Source organism: Ursus maritimus, unplaced genomic scaffold (genome assembly GCF_017311325.1).
Source record: "Ursus maritimus isolate PB19 unplaced genomic scaffold, ASM1731132v1 scaffold_5, whole genome shotgun sequence".
In the NCBI taxonomy this organism is placed as follows: Eukaryota; Metazoa; Chordata; class Mammalia; order Carnivora; family Ursidae; genus Ursus; species Ursus maritimus.
The window spans coordinates 30410047-30429062 of NW_024426663.1; the positions used below are offsets into that span (position 1 = coordinate 30410047).

At 42.0% G+C, this 19016-nt stretch overlaps 1 protein-coding gene across 1 annotated transcript in view; it reads right to left on the reverse strand.

Annotated features, from left to right (window-relative positions):
• Nucleotides 1–19016, reverse strand: part of IQGAP2 (IQ motif containing GTPase activating protein 2) — a 242384-nt gene that overhangs the window by 23093 nt on the left and 200275 nt on the right. Inside the window, exons 22-29 of the mRNA XM_040622170.1 lie at nt 14026–14175; nt 10875–11038; nt 8488–8712; nt 6981–7121; nt 6542–6628; nt 5881–6111; nt 3062–3194; nt 15–117 (exon numbers count right to left, since the gene is read on the reverse strand). Of these exons, the coding sequence (XP_040478104.1) occupies nt 15–117; nt 3062–3194; nt 5881–6111; nt 6542–6628; nt 6981–7121; nt 8488–8712; nt 10875–11038; nt 14026–14175 (1234 nt within the window). The remainder of the gene's footprint in view (nt 1–14; nt 118–3061; nt 3195–5880; nt 6112–6541; nt 6629–6980; nt 7122–8487; nt 8713–10874; nt 11039–14025; nt 14176–19016) is intronic.

The window sequence follows — 19016 nt, forward strand, 5'->3', positions numbered from 1 at the left end:
GCAGAAGCTCTTACCAAGAAAAGACTCCACACTAGGTACCTCTCCCAGCGAGTCCAGTAGTTCATTCAGCAAGTCCTGTTTGTCAGGTGCGATTGCATCCTGGTGCTCCAAGAGGAGCTTTGTAGAGACAGCAATAAACACAGACACACACACAATTAAAAGTAAATTCGTAAGTGCTACCATTTTTACATCAAGTTCCCTTTCCAGTTTTCTAAGATAATTTTCTTCTAATACGGTTTGATTCTTATTTTTATTTTTTTTTGAAAGTAAGCTTTATGCCCACTGTGGGGCTTGAACTCATGACCCTGAGGATCAAGAGTCCCGTGCTCTAATGACTGAGCCAGCCAGACACCCCTATTGTTTGAATCTTAATTACAAGTTTGACATTTATTAAAATTAGAGGCCACAGGGAGACACAGTTTTTAATATTATCTTACAGGTAAGTGCCTACTTTACATGAAGAAATTGGAGCTTTGTGAAAGGTGTCCACAAACCCTCTTTCAGCATGATCTTGTGAGATACGCCTCGGAGCAGCCTTCTACCACTTAACCCCTGTGCTCCAGTCCACCTTGACAGAAAAGGTCAAAGTGGGGGAGGAAAGAGCCAAAAATGAGGCAGAAATCTCTTGGCTAACACTGGTAATAAACTGGAAGCCCATTTCCAAATCTCTTCAGGGAAAAATTATGCAGTAATCAAACACTAAGGTTATAGAAAAAAATCACCACTATTAGCTATTTTAATCTGCGTGGCATTGAAGATCTTGCAAGGGCAGGGATCACAGAAACACCCATGTGGTTCCTTGGCCTGAGACCCAAACGTACCAGGTGTTGCTTCTGGTATGCAACTCCCAAAAGGATCCAAGGTGAGTAAAGAAAGGCATTACAGAAGTAATAACGGTGGTAAAAGGACATAGTGACATCTGGAATGGTAGTACGTATATTTTTGGAGGAAGGTAAATTAGTGACAGAACAAAAGAAGAGATAAATTTATGTTCTTGTTCTCCGAAGAGACGGGTGAGCTGATTTGGCTGCTGTCTCTGGGGAGTGATGTTTTAGGGAGCTAGCTTCGACCCTTTATTCTGGTAATTACAGAACATAAGAATTTCTTGAAAATGTCTCTTTAAAGAGCTTATTTTGAGGGTCTACATGTTCCTTAGAGGACAAGGGGCAAGCAAGGGGCCACAGACGGGGCGGGCTGAGCTGATGCCAGGCTTCTGAGTACATGTGGACACCTCCTCGTTTGAGACAGACCGTAAACACAATAGTCTTTCTCTGTAATTACAATCCTCCCACGTTATACATCTGCTTCCAACCTAACACATGAAGAAAATCCAAACTGGTCACAAGCTAGATTTCCCAGAAAACAGAAACTTCTGTTTTCAATTTTTGTTAACAAAAAGAACAGACGATTCCTCCTTAAAGAGTAACAGTCTAAATTAATACAGTAACATTTTTTTCTCTGCTATCCCTGGGAAAGAATGTCTCATTCTAAAAGAGAACTCCCCACCACTTTTTCTGCATAAAGATACTGCCCTCGACAAATGTGTGGCCAGCATGCAGACATTTTTTTGAGATGGATAACCTACCATAAAAATAGACAAGAGAGTCGTTGCTGAAATATGAACGAGTCCACTTGCGCATCAGAAAATTAGTTTTGCAAATGTTGCATTGCTGGACATGTTTTATGATTTTGAGTGTTTATATATAGAGAAAAGAAGTATAACCTCTTCACTTAATCAACCAACTCACTCCTTCGGCTGGCCGTTCAGACCTGCCTTTGTTTAAGGTCACTCAAAATACTCACAGAGAGCTTGTTGCAAATGTGAGGGAGTTTCCCTGTTCCAACCCTGAAAGAGGGAAATCAAAAGTAGATCCAATCTTTCTTCCAAACCTGTATTCAAGCTTTAGTTTGTTGGAAGAGCTTAATAATACGGACTGAAATTTTAGTGTATCTGCTTTGACGAGGGCAGGACAGGACCTTTCAGAGGTGTGTGTTTGTTATGCTTTCCTCCTAGTTGTGTGTAATCCAAACTGGGTATATTCTTGATGAGGGCTTTTAGACCCCCAGTGTGTATCTGCAGAACCTGGGTTCTTGTTAGAGTGTAAGTTCTGATTCAGGAGGTCTGGAGTGCGTTTCTAACATGTCCCTAAGACCTTGCTTGGAGGAACAAGGTGGTAAGCTATTTTCAAAAAGGTGATCTTTTAGGAACCAGGTTTTTCAGGAAATATGTTCTAACTGGTCTTAAAAAAAAAAAAAAAAAAAAACAACAACAACAACCACCAAACCAAAAAGACCCCCCCCAAAAACTCTCAACACTTAGTTTCTCTTTTTACTTTCAATGACCGAGGAGCCATCTAAGGCTTTCCCATGCTGAGCCAAGTGCCCTGACCCCAACAGACGCTTAATATTCCTTTCATGGCTGATGATGGTGATGTTTGCACGCCATCTGGATGGAGACATTATGACATACCACAGACTATGAAACTGCCTTTGAGACACGGGGTTTTCCAGAACAATAGAATTGATTCTTTGCAGACGGCTAATGTTGGGTGGGGTGTCCTCTCTTTCCTAACCTGGAACAGCCTACTTTCCCTCTCTTTATGTCCAACATTAGAAGGGAGAGAATATTCTCATTATCCCAGAATTTTACTGGAAAAGCTGGGAAGATTCTAGAAAGGGGAGGAGAAATAGTGTGGGGGTTCAGGCAGTGTAGCCCTGGTGGGTGGAGGAAAGAGCAGGGCCTATCCCTGCTCAGGACTTAAACTTCACATTCACAGTCTGACTTTGATAACAGATCATGTGAGAAGTAAACTTTTCTTGTTTGGGAGGAGTTTTATTATGCACTAGAGGGAATAAACGCACCATGTAAAAAGTAAACATGACTTGTATGGAAAAAGGAATCTTATTCGTGTATAAGTCAGGGAATAAATAATCAAAGGTTTCTTAGGATTCTGAGTATGAGTATTATTAGCGCATGCTTACAGGAAGCCCCATAGAGACTAAGCATTTTCAAGAAAATGGCATCTGAAAGATGCTAAGACCCTTTCCCAACCCCACTTACTGAATGTGTGTTGATGATTTCTTCAATTGAAATGTAAATGACCGGTTTGCTGACTGTCACCACATCTGTGTATTTATCCATATTAAACTTTTCTTCTGGCTCAGGGACATTACAGGCTTCTTTGAAATATTTCCTAACAAAGAAAACAAATTCTTAAGACAGAGTTCAAATTTCTGAGGTAAATAGCTTTGTCAAAACACTGAGGAAATCATGAATTATGATTATTGCTTTGTTCTCCATCCCAAACTTTGTGTGTGTGTGTTGGGAAGGGGAGACTTGTTACAGCATCTTCCAGACTGGCTCCTAACTAGGGGAGCTGAGTCCATGTTTCTGGATGGTGGACCCAGCTCCTCGCGCAGGCATGGAGACAGCAACACAGCCTCAGGTTCTGCTAGTGACTCAGTGTAGTCAAATTATGGGCAGGTTATTCAAAAAATGTTATTTTGAAAACAGGGTCCCTGAAATTTAGACAAAAGTGTCAAGACTGATAGTCTTTGATCTAAGAATCAAGTCTTTCTAGAGAAAATAATCTGGAAAGCAATTTATCAAATGTGCTACTTTATTTTTTAAAAGATTTTATTTATTTGAGAGAGAGAGAGAGAGAGAGAGCAGGAGCAGGGAGAGAGAGAAGCAGACTCCCCGCTGAGCAGGGAGCCTGATATGGGGCTCAATCCCAGGACCACGGGATGATGACCTGAGCCAAAGGCAGACACGTAACGTACTGAGCCACCCAGGCGCCCAAATGTGCTCCTTTAAATGGCACAAGCTCCTGGGCCTAAGAACCCTTCAGAGCTTCTGGTGCCAACATGACCGAAATTCAAGTTAAGTCTACTCTACTCCTAGCTGATCTCAACAACAGTTGCTGGCTGATGGAAAGACTGTTAAGGCTAGACACACGAATACAATCTCCCATTCCCCCAGTAATCAGATTCTAAAATGTCTTTAAATAATAGCAAATTGAGACAGGGAGACCAAGAAAGCCAGGGGTCTGATCATATTTTACAAGTGATCCTTTTGCACAGGTAGAGAGGTATTTCATTCTATAATGTGGTCAATTTTCTTTCTTTCTTTCTTTCTTTCTTTCTTTCTTTCTTTCTTTCTAGAGAGAGTGCAAGTGGGGAGGAGCAGAGGGAGGAGGAGAGAGAAACTAATTTTTTTTAAAGATTTATTTATTTATTTGAGAGAGAGAGGGAGCATGTGCACCCTGGGTGGGGGTGGGGTGAGCGCAGAGAGAGACTCTTTCTTTCTTTCTTTCTTTCTTTCTTTCTTTCTAGAGAGAGTGCAAGTGGGGAGGAGCAGAGGGAGGAGGAGAGAGAAACTAATTTTTTTTAAAGATTTATTTATTTATTTGAGAGAGAGAGGGAGCATGTGCACCCTGGGTGGGGGTGGGGTGAGCGCAGAGAGAGACTCCCTGAGATCATGACCTGAGCCAAAATCAAGAATCAGACACTTAACTGACTGAGCCACCCACATGCCCCTGCAGTAAATGTTCATATGCCTGAAATGATCCTTGGTGTATCTCCTAAGGGTACCCAAGGCTCATAAACCAAAAGGCCTCTACCTTCCCAGCCCAAGGCTGAAGAGATTAAATGGCAGGCAGCATGTTGGCGTGGGAGAGGAGCATGTTTCCATTGACAGTTGGTCTTCCTACACTTTTTCGACACTTGGGCTTCCTAAAGTTTTAATAGGCTGTTGAGGAACACATAGGATAAATACAAGTGTGAGAGGAAAAAATACGAATTTAAGAGGAAGTGGTGGGGGGGGGACTTTGGTTTTGTTTCTTTTTGAAGAAGAGCTGGAACCACAGATGTTTGATAAGAATAATCTGAGAAAAAAGGAAGTAAAGGGAAGCTGTAGTAGCAGATAAGGATTTGCAAGAAATAGTACATTTTTCACCAGGGAGAAGAACTAAAATTAGCAGCTCGAGATATCAAAACTTCCTGTAGTAAGAGGATTTGGAGGGAATTTTCTCACAAGAGGCCACAATTCTAAGTAGAAAGTACTGATCGTGAATATCTTTGTGAGCAGATAAATCACTCTTCCAGAGGAAAACAGAGGAATGGAAATCAGTTTTCCAAGGGAGGCGTTACAGGGGCTGCATTCCTGTCTTCTTTCTATGACCTACCGATTGAATGGCAACAAGAGAAAAAACAAACGCCAAGTTGAACGTGCTCCCTCGGAGAGCTTCAGGGTCAGAGTATCTTCCTACCAGACTCACGCCTTTCATGTTCCCATGGAAAGATCAGTGATAGAATCTGGAAACGCCTATCAAGGCGACGGACGTACAACTTACACGGGGGTAAGAGAGGTTAAAGAATAGAACACACTTATATACACCGCTCAGCAAACATAAAAGCTGGATTTCCCTAGCCTTTTGAAAACCAAATACTCAGTGTCCTACTATTGTCTGATGCAGAGAAGCAAACTCTTTCTCACTGGACACATTCTTAAAGAAAACAGAACAAAACACCCTCTTCTTAAGTTCAGTGAAGAAGAAATCAGCTCTTCTGACTTTTATTCTAAGTCCAATAAGCCCAGAGCACCCCAGGAAGAATACAGATTTCATTGTGTCCACGGGAGAAATCAAACATCTGGGGGTGACTCGGGGTAGCAGGGGCACTGGGGGCAGAGGTGGGACGGGGAGCCCCAGCAGAAGTGACCCAGCCTGTTCTTTCCCCACCGTGTCAGCGAGAAGAAGAAATGCATGCCATCACCTGAGGTTCCCGTCCCTCACCCCCAACTTCACTTCTGAGTACAGGACATGCATGACTCTTGCTCATCACCTTGCAAGTTTCTCCAAAAGTAGTGACCCCTCTCACCTGAACTCTTGATAGGTCTCTGCTAAGTAATTGTTCATAGATGAGAGGTGCTCGTTCTCTCCTTCGAACATCTTGTTGGAGGCGGCATGCTGAAGAACCTTGGCCACCGATCCCAAGTTTCTCCTTTGGTCGGGATTTATCTGACCTCCAGCTGTCATGTCAATGATGTCAAAGCCATCAGGAGCTACGATAGCTGGGTTCATGTATCGGTAGTACAGGAGGTTTCCNNAGGAATGCAGGGAAAAGACCGTTCTTAAGAGAAACAACTCGAGAGTTCTAGATTGTTAGAGACTGAAGTAAATATTCATTGCCGTTTCCCAAGAAAGATCATTTTCTGATCTGAATCCTAAAAAGGAGTTCTGTGAAGGTGTGAAAATAGCCACGTATTACCAATACAGTTAACCAAATTATTTTTGGGAAAAAAATAGCATAATTCGAGCATATTGCCCCCAAATGCTCTAATATAAAGAATCTCAATTATGTGTAAGATCTCTGAAGCAATTTCAGCATCATGAATGACCTTGACAGTCATTCAAAACAGAAGACCTGTAGCTTTTTATAAAGTCATATGGAGGGAAAAAAATCTCACAAAATGTTCTGCTGTCATTATTTTGGTTCATGCCCCCGAGAGCAGCACTGGTGAGATGACCATTGAAAATCTACCTTTAACAGCTCATCTTCTGTGGCATCAGGAAATTTCTCATGGATCGAATTCTTCAGTACTTTGGCTATATACCTCAATCCATAACTACATGTAAAACAGATGACAAAAGAAAAGAATGGGAAAAGGCTAAGTGAGAAAGAAACACAAAGCAGTTGTTCTACTCAACTACAGTGGAGCAGTTTTCTTAAAAATTAAACATAAAATGAGATGGTAACAATCACAGGACCTTCACTGATGACAGTCACTGAGCACTGTTTCTAGTGTGTCCTCTTTGGAGAACAGTTACGAATTTAAAATGCAAACGTAGGCAAACTTTTAAAAATAGTCTTAAAATGGTAGCAGGGAAAATGCCTATGTTGACTGCCAGGATTTATTTAACATAGTGTTGCAGGAACTTTCAGGGAAGAGCGTTCAAGTCGCTACATGTACAACTTACGGCAGGAGATCAAGGGAAGAGATGATAGAATTCAGGACTTTGTCGGTGACCCTTCTCAGATTCTCAATGGAAGCTTCCAGTTTATTTTTCACTTCTGGGTACGTTAGAGCTTGTTCTGTGGTCACATCATAAGGTAGCTTGCTGAAAACACAACAAGGGCTTTCAATTAATTGGGGGCTTAGGGACAAGCATTTGTGTCCTTGCCAAGCTGTTTCTACAACCAAACTTTGTACAGTGAAGTGGACGTCACCCACTGATCTCAGGGACAGAATGTTTGCCAACTGAGGGGAGGCCCAATGTGCCCGGACAGTCCCTCTGCCACTGGTGGATGAGGGGGACTCCAGGCTCTCTCTTGGGGCTCTCCTGGGAAGATAACAGGCGACTCAAGTGATATAGACCCAGCTAACTTTCTCTCTCTCTCTCTCTCGCTCGCTCTTTTTAAGCAGATTCCCCCCCGCATGGAGCCCAACATGGGGTTTGAACTCACAACCCTGAGATCAAGATCTGAGCTCAAGACCTGAGCTGAGATCAAGAGTTGGATGCTTAACCCACTGAGCCATCCAGGCACCCCTCTTTTTTTTTTAATTACAAAAAAGCAGTATATTCATTATAGAAAAATTGCATATAAACAAACAAGAATACAATATCAACCCAGAGACAACCATCTTTCATATCTTGGTGCTTAACTTTCTAGGTCCTACTCTATACATATGTGTATGTGGGCCTAACACACACATGGGTATAATAGAGTTGATACATATACGTATTTCGTACAGATCCTACACGTATGTGTGTATGTACATACACACACATATCTGTATTTTTATAGAAAATGGTTTATTGCACGCAACTGCAACTGAAAACTATACCACAAACATTTTTTCCATGCCAATAAAAATATTTCTATACCATTACTCCAAACAGTTACTAAGTCTACTATGTGTTACACAAACATTTATTTAACAAATTCCTCAAAGCTAAATATTTTGACTTTCCCCAACTTTTTGCTGTTACAAACAGTGCTGTGAGAACCATCCACGTAATTCTCTGTGCGTATCTTAACGATTGCACAAGGCGTCCTTTTGCAGAAGATAAAAAGCTGAGATTGCTTAGAGCTACACTCTACCTCCCAGAATAAGCCCATCCTCTCTGGCTTATTAATGCTTACACAGAAAACTCACTCACTTGGTAACTGTTAAAAGTATGTATCACCAGGTGAAGAGAAAGCCTGTACTATTTCTAGGTCTAGGTTTGGAAACACACAAAGAATAACCAAGGGAGAGAATTACAGAAGTTGTGGCTTTGGGGATCAACTGGTACTGAAAGTTGAAAAGACCGTGCCATACTGAGCTGCGCAAGGGTCCAAGGACGCGGCCTGCGTGGGCACATTACAGGGAGGGAACATCTTCAGCTGAAAACTGCCTCTGGACAGTAAAGTTTGTTCTTTTAAGAGAATTTAAGAGTATATATAATAACCATGTAAAAATGATCATAAAACATCTGGTACCTGGCTTCTCCAGTCTGTGTTTCTAGCTGGTTCACCCACGCCTTGTACACCTCCACGGGGCTCGTGTTGATGGTCAGGGCCTTGTCCTCCAGGATCTCTTTCACCACGGGAGCCAGGAGCTGGCGCAGCGTGTTCTGTCCTCGGGCGCCTCTGTTGAAGCTCACAACCATCTTGATGACCGTGGGGTTCCCAGTCACTATGTCCTGTACCTGATCGACCTTCGATCTAAAAAAAGCCCAGACCAAAACAAATGGGTTGCCTCGACGGATAGAGTTTTAAACAGCCCATGTTCTCTCTGGCAGGCAAGGACTTCATGGGGCTCTACTTCCTCCACGAAAATCAAAGGCGGCATGGTTTAAAAGCAAGCCATCCTTTGTAAGATGTGTGTTCATTATGCGAGGGACTCAAGGATGTAAAAACAAGTGCTTGGCTTTAATCCCGATCTAGAAGGCAGGAAGGAACCGAAAATGGACGGACACTAAGAAGAATCCAGGGGGTCACTGTGCAAGTACTGTGTCCCATCTAGTTACCAAATTTCGAAAAACTTTCTCGATTCAATGAACTAACTCCACTTCTTCAAATCGGACTCAAATTCACCGCAGGGAAGCTTCTGGTGGAGACAGCCTCACATGGCGGAGAGAGCCCTTCTAGACTGCTGCGTGCCAACTCTTGTGAGCTTCCCTGATCCACCTTCCTTTCACCTCCATGCAGCCTCTCACCCTTCCACGTGACCACGTGCTCCCTCTGCACCCCCTTTTCCCTTCAGGGCCTCAGAGTGCTGTATTCCAGTCCTCATTTTACCCAGTCGTCCCCTCGGTTTCCTTTGCTGGGTCCTTTCCCCACATTTTAACTTGCTCTCACATCTTTCTACATGCTCTACCCTCAGACCTCACTCATACGTGCCATTCAGTGACTGTCTCCTTGGAACCTGTCCTCTGAGCTCAGCCTCTAATCCACCTCTCTTTCCTGGAAGTTGGTTTTGGATTTCCAATTTGCTGCAGCACTTTCCCCCCCTCACGTTCTACACCTGTAGCTCATACGCACTGTGCTAAAAATTCAAACTGTATCTTTTTTCCTTCTGACTCCCCCATTTCTCTGACCTGTGCAGCTGCTGTTAATTCTCTTCATACACAGGAGCAGATCAATCCTCTAAAAACCCAGTCGATGGCCATGTCCATACGCTGCCTGAAGACCTCTCAGGGCTTCCAAGGAAGTGCACAGTGCCTTAGCACTTGGGCCTGGACTCCCTGGCTCCCACGATCCGGCCCAACCCATCTTTCTAGCTCCATCTCCTGTTCGTGACTAGTTAAATCACATTTTGGCTAGAAAGATCCTATGGTCTTTCGCAGACTTTGGCCCATGCTATTTCTGTCGACATTGTGCCTTATTTCCCTTTTCCGTTTCTTATAAAAAACTGTAGATATTCTTCAAGGATTTGGATCAACTACTTCCTCTCCCATACAATCTTTACTGGCTGACCTAACTGGAACTTCTCTCCCTCCCTCCCTTTCTCATTTATTATCTTTTGAGTGGAACTGACACACATTACATTAGTTTCAGGTGTACAACTTAGTGATTTGACAAGTTTATACATTATTCTGTGTTCCCCACGAGTATAGTTGTGTCTGTCCCGTTACATTGTTACGTCGCTATTACAATATCATTTGTAACTGGAACTTTTCTTTCCATCCCTCTGATGTTACACTGTGTGTGTCGTTCATTAGGACTTGTTTATTCCAGTGCACACATTCCTATTTCTCATGTATCCTCTTTCTCCGGCTGGCTTACAGAGACGCTGAGGGCAGAGGTTCTCAGCTCACATGCTTCTGAGATCCAAAGGAACCACGATAGCTCAAGTTATAAGAAGCTAGGAAGGCAGTTGAGGCCCATCTCGTTGGCCAAGGGCATTTTTCCTGTATTTTTTTGGCTCCTTTAATATAGGTATCTGCACTTTTTTTTTTTTTTTTTACATTAACTGAATCAGAAAATAAATTAGCAAAAATCAGTTTAAGTTTCAGTAAGAGAAGTAAAAGAAGACTTTTTGGCAGAGACAGTTAACCCCATCTGTTTATAGCATTACTACTCACAGAATTTTAATTAAGTTAAATTTTTTCCACTGACTTTCAAAAAATACTTTTGATTTTCAAGTTGCTGTTTACTTGCAAAATCAGAAGCTAATTTAGCTCTAAAAAAGCTATTAATGGTGGGAGAAAGGTGTACCAGGAAATACCTAAAGTGTTGTAGAGATTTCTTTAGCAATTTGATATACTTGAATATGTATGAATAACTTATAAGAATAATTTTAATATTATTTTAGTAAGTCAGAGATAGCTGCCACTAAAATGATCTATTCATTGATATTTTCACATATATATTTATATACATACTTTATTTCTTCCTCCAGAGCAGTCTTAAAAAGCTTGAGGAGTAGATATTCTTCTCGCTGATTGGAAGCATAATTGTATAGTGTGAAAATAACAGTATCCATAAATTTAGTTGACTTATTCTGTGGCATCTGGAAAATCAGCTTGGCCAGGTATAAAGGGTTGGTCTAAAAGATAAGAAGGAAGAAGGACAGAGTCCCCCCAAAAACTGTATGTTAATATATTATTAAACCAAAGAGGAGTACCCGATTCCCTTTATTTTTTTATTTTATTTTATTTTTTTAAAAGATTTTATTTATTTATCTGACAGAGAGAGACAGCTAGCGAGAGAGGGAACACAAGCAGGGGGAGTGGGAGAGGAAGAAGCAGGCTCCCAGAGGAGGAGCCCGATGTGGGACTCGATCCCAGAATGCTGGGATCATGCCCTGAGCCGAAGGCAGATGCTTAACGACTGCGCCACCCAGGTGCCCCCGATTCTCTTTAATATGTATAAAGCATATAGTGGAGTATCTGACACATACTAAGACTTTAAAAGGTGTCGGCTAATATTATACTATAGGAAGTTATATTATAAAGCTACAATAGGATTTAAGCCTTATATACTGTATATTTAATGAAACATAATTATATTATGTACATTATGCACTGTTAACCATTTCAAGCTACATTAATATTTATTGTAGAGACACAGAGGAGAGAGCGGTTGGCCAATAGAATCCGGTATTTGAAGAGACTGGCAGTAATGAACCAAGAGCCCAGCTACATAGATTATTCTAGAAGGACTGATGAATGAACAGAAGGAAATATACCCCATATTGTGAGACAAGAAAGAAAAAAGAAAAGGATATGTTTACCTGTGGAGACAGTGGGATGGCGAGGATGTTTTACAAGGAGAGAGAAGGTAGGAGTGACGTAGGGAGGCTGAAAAGAGGGGTGAAGGTCAAGATAGTTGATGGATGAAATGGCAGAAGAAAATGACAAGAAGAAAAAAGATGACTTAAAACTCAAGATTAAAAAAAAAAATTGACGTGGATTCCTGAGGGCTCTTCTGAGGATGGGGTTCCTGAGATGCAGCGGCAGCCTTCATGTATTATGGGATTTCTCCAGTAGCCACCCCAACCAGATGAGGTTAGAGGAGAACAACTACTATATAGGTTATAGAGGAAAATATTTACATAGAGAAATTAAATATCCCTAACTCTTCATCTTCCTTCTGATGAGAAAATTTTCCACACATGGGAACTCGTCTTCTTTTAATACACGCAAGCAGTTTGGCTGTAAAGTTTCTAAGGAAAACCCGAATTCTAGTTTACTTTACTGCTTAGGTGTACTTTCAAGCTCATCATGATCGGCTGAAAGTTCATGAAGCAGTAGCTGAGGACAACGTTTTCTTCACAGTTCTGCAGGGATTCTTCTCCCACACTAAGCATACGGATTAGGCGAAAGGAAACTCACTCTAAAGCTAAGGCGAGCCTACTCCTCATGCCTCCCAGACGACCTGAGCACTTTCCAGGGAGGCTGAGGTGGAAGAGGCAAACGCAAAGGAAAACTTATCCTAGCCGACCTGTGCTTTGGCTCAGACTTCTTGCCAAGGCATCATTCAAAGGCCAAAGCAATCCAGACCATTTGCTTTTCTGTAGTTTCCTCAGTGATCTCAGGCTCATGTCTCCAAGAAATGTAAAGAAAAATACATGATTTCAAGAGACACCTCTATGGGTACAGCTGAGTGGTCGAACTCTGGCACTCGCAGTTTGGGGCTGTTTGGGGAATAAGACTTGGTGGACTTATTCTCAACATGTTCCTGTGCTATTTTTACCCTTTCCATTCATGGGTCTCCACTTAGAGAACAAGGTAAAAAATACAAGTCTTAGGCCAATGACCACAGTTTCACTTTCCTTATGACGCAAATTCTTTCAAAATCTAACACTAGAAACTAAATCCTGAAGAATCCTCATACGTTGGGAAGTTCATGGATATCAAAACAAATAAATGCCTAAGATTAAAATTCCAACTGGTGGATGACTACTATTCTAATTTAGGTCGATAAAAACCCTACCCTAACCAGGGGGGAGCCCCCTTTCTTTCTGGAAAGTTTGCTGGGGTTAATTAAGCAATGGATTCTGCGAACAATACTGTTCTAACATTTTCCTTCTATGCTGCCACACTGTGGCCATCTGCGGCACTACACCTGCTTTCCAGTCTATTATTCCAGACCGAGAATTCTCCTCTGTACCTAACCTAACTTCTTTCATGGGGCAAACCATGCTCATTCATGGTTTGGGTAACATGTTCTCTGTATACCTAGTGTCAGTGTGGTCCCCAAGGAAGGATTCAGGGCCCTTCAGGCCTTGAGGGCGTCGCCAAAAACAGCAGCAGCATCTCCACACAAAGGGACACCTGACTCATGGAAGAACTGCTGACCCACCTTTTTGGGGAAAGTTTTCCTGCCCAAGGGAAGGCTTTGCTTATCACTAACACTTGCTTACTCACTTTCCTTTGGAACTACGTGGATGTGCTGGTAGGGCAGATAAGGTGAATCAGTGATTAACCAAAACAGTAACTGGTCCACCACAGTCCAACCGTAAGCAGTTCAACTTATTCTCACCTGCACCCTGGAAGCAGTGGAAAGTGACCGTTCATTGACATCGCAGTAATGCCATGAAAATAATGAAATCAAAGAGATGCCCTCTTGCCCTAATCCGAACTCTCTGGCTCTTTTCTCAAAAGAAGGGCAGGCTGGTTCAGGTAAAGATCCATTTTGCACATACTTTAATTTTTTCATGGTGGACAGCATCTGCTTATATTATGGATAGGTTTATGCTGTCTCTGCGGATAGCTGTAATATAACACAGTCTCAGAAGCAGGGGCTCCGAAGTCAAACTGCCTGGGTTCCAATATCCCTGCTTTACCATTTACTGGCTGCATCTCGGTTTTCCCATCTATAGTATGGGAATAACAATAATTACTATTTTCTCAGGGTTGTAGAAAGAATTACATGAGACGATGTATGTAAAGCATCCAGAATAGCACTCTGTACTTAGTAGGTGCTCAAACATGTCAGCGACTACAACTTTACACTGGGAAAAGATCCACTGTAGACCACCAAGGAATACAGTATTGATCCAAAGCTTGTAGTGAAAGCAATTGTTCTCACCTGTAAAAGATAAAACAGCTGCTGATATGTTTCTAGTGTTTTTCTCCTCTCCTTACTCAAACTTTTAATTCCCTGGTTGTCAGTGTTATTCAGTATTTGCATTTCTCCACCTTTTTTCTTATTCAGCTTCGTTCTGTGTGAAATTACATCCTGAAAAAAAAATTATGAAATGATTACGTTTTATTCTGCTGTTTTTTACCTCCTTCCTTCACACACACCTTGAAACACATGCGTTGGAAAGATTAATTTTCCACATTTCCCTTAGGAAGAAACAAAAGATAGAGAATGTTGAATTAAGGAAACTCAGCTTGTAGGTGAATTTGGCTTTTGTAATATTTGTTCTCCAAGCTGTACTTAGCTGTTCTTAAGATGTAATGTAGGCACCAATATATTTCANNAGGGAAAGAATGGTCTTGTCAACAAATGATTCTGGAATAACCGGATATCCACATTTACAAGAAAGAAGTCAGACCCCTACCTCACACCATAAACAAAAATTAACTCAAAAGAGATCAAAGAACTAAGTGTAGTTAGCGCCTATAAAACTTTTGAAAGAAAACCTAGGCATACATCTTTGTCCCTTTGGATTAGGCAATGGTTTCTTACATGTGACACCAAAAGCACTAGTGACAAAAGAAAAAATAAATTGGACTTCATAAAAAGTAAAACCTTTGTGCGTCAAAGGACACTACTAATGAAATAAAAAGACAACCCACAGAAGGGGAGAAAACACCTGCAAATTATACATCAACTGAGGGATTTAAAGAACCCTTGAATCTCAAAAGTAAAGGCAGCCCAATCAAACATGGGCAACAGATTTGAATAGACATCTTCCCAAGTCATACCTTGCTGGTGGGAATGTAAAATGGTATATCCACTTAGAAAACATTCTGGCAGTTCTTCAGAAGTTAAACACAGAGTTACCATATGACCCAGCAATTCCACTCTTAGGTATACGTATCCAAGAGAATGGAAGACCAATGCCCACACAAAAACTTGTACATGAATGCTCACAGCAGAATTATTCATAATACCCCCAAAGAGGAAACAACTCCTATGTTCATTAACTGATGAATGGATAGACAAAATGTGGTATATCCATACAATGGAATGTTCTTTGTCAATAAAGAGGAATGAAGTACTGATTCAGGCTAAAACATGGGTGAACCTTAAAAACACTATACTAAAGGAAAGAAGCCAGTCACAACAGACTGCATACTGTGTGATTCCATTCATATGAAATATCCACAATAGGGAAATCTGTCTGGCCAGAAAGTAGATTACTAGTTGCTCTGCTGTAGGTAGTAATTGTTAACGAATATGGGTCTTGTTTTTATGAACTGGAATGGTATTCACATATGCTATCTAATCTGAGAACATTTTCTCTGGGGTTTCTTTTTGGGGTGAATATTCTAGAATAATAGAAGTTATGGTCCCACAATTTTGTGAATATACTAAACACCACTAAAGTGTACACTTTTAAAGAATGCATTAGATCTTCTCAAAAAATATGCAACGTAGCAATTAGAGATGGAAGTGAAAGGAATCCCCTAAATATTTAACAAAGTTTATTTTTCTCAATCATGCTCCTTTAACCATTTACAACAGAATCTTGGGAAAGGTGTGGCTGCAAACCTTGTCAAGTGGTCACTTCAGGCTACTGTGTCCCCTTCAGGTGCATAAAGGGTCAGGAACGAGAGCAGGACTCTTAGGTAAGGGCCTACCAAATATTTTTACAGGGACCCACAGCACAAAAGACATCTTGCATCTTTTGCTGGTAAGCACGCATGCACCGCAATATGAAATCCTTATCCATACTACTGGGATACACTTTGATATCTTCAATTTGCTCTTATTCTATTCAACTTTTTAAAGATTGCTGATGTGACTCATTTAATTGCTTTCATGACCCACCAATGGCGCATCACTCAAATGAATGCCAATGCTCTAGAATGCCTGCCTCCTCTGCCACTAACAATGGGCCGCTGTCCCACAGAGCAGGCGGCAATAAAGCTGTTTTTCCTAAATCTTCCGTCTGCTTCCCTGGGCTCTTAGCCCGGCCTCCATGGGAGGCGTCGATCTGTAGCCAGCAGCAGGATGTTTGACCACAGTTCCTGAGGAGGGGCACTCTGGGAATCTCAGCCAATACAAGGCTTTACGGTGTGTGCATCACTGGATCAGTGGTCATCCAGCGTCCCTGGCCCCTGTCCATCAGACGCCCGTAGGGACCCCTAGTCATTCTGATGACCAAAAATGTGCCTGCCACCACCTCCAATGGCCCCTGGGAATGAGAACAACCATCAGCTTTTGCGTACGGGTTCTAAATCTGTTTATGTCCTAGCACCCTGTTCTCCCACAGCAAAGGTCAGTCCACAGGTAGGGGAAACAACAACAACAACAACAACAAAAACCTTGGAGTTCTGCTGTCAGATAGTTCCATGTGGTTATAACTACTGTCTTGTGGGTCAGTGATTTTTCTCTTTGCCATTCTCAGCTTAGGGAGGGGCTACTTGGACTTCATCCCTTACTTCTGTCCTCCTAATGCTAGTATGCAGAAATAGGGGGATTTGATTTGATTTGGTTTTTTAAAAAGGTAACATTTTCACCCTATTTCATAAGCATATGAAAAATGTCAGGATGGAGAAAGGAAGTGTACTAATAAGCACCAGCTGGAGGTTAAGAGGAAGTCTGGGCAGGCAGCTGCTTGACATCCTTATTGAGAAGAAGTCCTAAAACATCACTAGATTAAGTCTGGCTTACAGCTCCATATATCCCAGCTTTCTTTTCTTCAAGTCATCAGTGAGGCACAGATCATTCAAGTCTCTCAAATACGTGCAGTAAATACATTACCTGGTTTTACATATGTGGCAGACAAAAAATCTTGGTATTTAACTCCCCCTCCAATTATTTTCAATGGAGGTGGCTCTGGAAACTCAAGACTTTTCATTTGTTTTGTTCCTAGACTTCTTTATGTTATGGTTCTGGACATACACAGAAGAGAAGTGAGAAGAGAGGGCGGGAGTGGCAAGCAAGCTCTGGGGCAGAACTAAGTTTCTTCGCATTAGAAAAGACACACTGGGTGAGGGCAGGACAGGGAGAGGAATCCAGGGTGGGAAGCTGGAGCATCAGATGCTGAGTCCTGGAGGGGAAGGGGTGGGGGAGCCAGCAGCTGGGCAGCTGGAACACAGTGTGGGTCATGGCAAAAAGCCCACCTTCCCTCTTCCTACTTCCCTGAAATGATGCCTTGCTCAACACTGCTCTTGTCTCAACAGAAGTTTTCTTTGGGAAGTTTGAAGAAGGAGCTGAAGGCCAACCAAGCAGGGGTTCCAAACGCATATGCTTTTCGCTAATAGAAATTTCATGTCCTTTATTCTTACCAATAAGTCTTGAACATGGGAGAACAGTGGTTTGAAGGAGCAACAGTGTTTAACTTGTTCACGATATTCCCTCATTTTGAGGTTGCCCTGATGGCCACCATTTTGTCCCTCCCCCTGACCACAGGACACCTGCATGCAGGCCCCAGGCTGTAACATAAAAATTGGTATTGAAGGCGTAGAGTAGTACAAAGCTTTGGGCTCTGGAGACGCAAAAGCAGGGGGTACCTGCACAGCCTTGTTAGATCTGTGACCTCGCCCGGCTTAACCTCTCCAAGCCTGTTTCCTGAATCTATAAAATGGGCTTGTTAATAGCAGTCTCAGTTGCTGTGAAGGTTAAAAACAATGTATGTGAAGCATTTGGTACATTTTTCAGTGAAGAAAACAAGGCTCAGAGAGGTTAAGAAACATGCCCAGGGAAACATGCTAATATCTGCAGTGAAGTGGTAAAATTAAGCTGTAAAATTAGCCTTCCCCTGGGTTTTCAGTAGGCCTGGCCTGCACGTCTGCCCTCCTATTACACACCACATTCATCAGTGAACGTTTCAGGGATTCAAGATTCTTCTTCTCTTTTAAAAAAAGATTTGCTTATTTTAGAGAGAGAGCTCGTGTGCACTCGCGTGTGAGTGGGGAGGGGGGCAGAGAGAGAGGGAGAGAATCTCAGGTGGGCTCCCTGCTAGCGTGGAGTTGGATGAAGGGCTGGATCCTACGCCCTGAGATCCTGACCTGAACTGAAATCAACAGTTGGACGCTTAACCGTCAGAGCACCCAGGCGCCCCAAGTGTATTTTTACTTTCTATTCAGATTTTCTTTCAAGCTAGAGTTTATACCTTTCTTCCTTTCTACTTCTCTAAGAAACTGCTACTTCAGTTGCTTTGTCTCCATCTCTGAGCCTTTTTTTTTTTTTTTTTTTTTTGTCTAAAACCAATGTTAGCCATTTTATTCACCCACTGACTTTCTGTGATTTCTGGGAGGAATGCCTGCCTGTCTGTCTATCTGTCTGTCTATCTATCTATCTATCTATCTATCTATCTATCTATCTATGTCTATACCCAACATGGGGGGGCTTGGATTCATGACCCCAAGATCAAGAGTTTCATGCTTTACCAACTGAGCCAGCCAGGTGAGGAAATGTCAAGTTTAGAAAAATTTTAGATAGCTGGAGTTGTTCTTTATAAACTAAACTACTTCCTTTAAAAACCTTTCTTTCCTCACTAAACACATGCTCAGTTTGTATGCATGTATGTATTTATTTAAAAGATTTTATTTATTTATTTGACAGAGAGAGATCGAGAGAGCACAAGCAGGGGAGCTACAGGGAGAGGGAGAAGTAGACTCCCTGCTGAGCAGAAAACCCAACGGGGGCTCGATCCCAGACCCCAGGATCTTTACCTAAGCTGAAGACAGATGCTTAACGGACTGAGCCACCCAGGTGCCCCAACATGCTCAGTAGTTTAAAAAAAAAAAAAAAAAGAATCAAGAAGTTTAATTTTACAAGCCCCCCCAAAGAAAAATCACTTAACTTCTTTTTCTAGCTTGCTAGCTTGCTTTTACAACAAATGGAATTGTACTGCTTTAGGCACTGCTATCTTGTCTCTTGTATTGCAAACTTCCCCC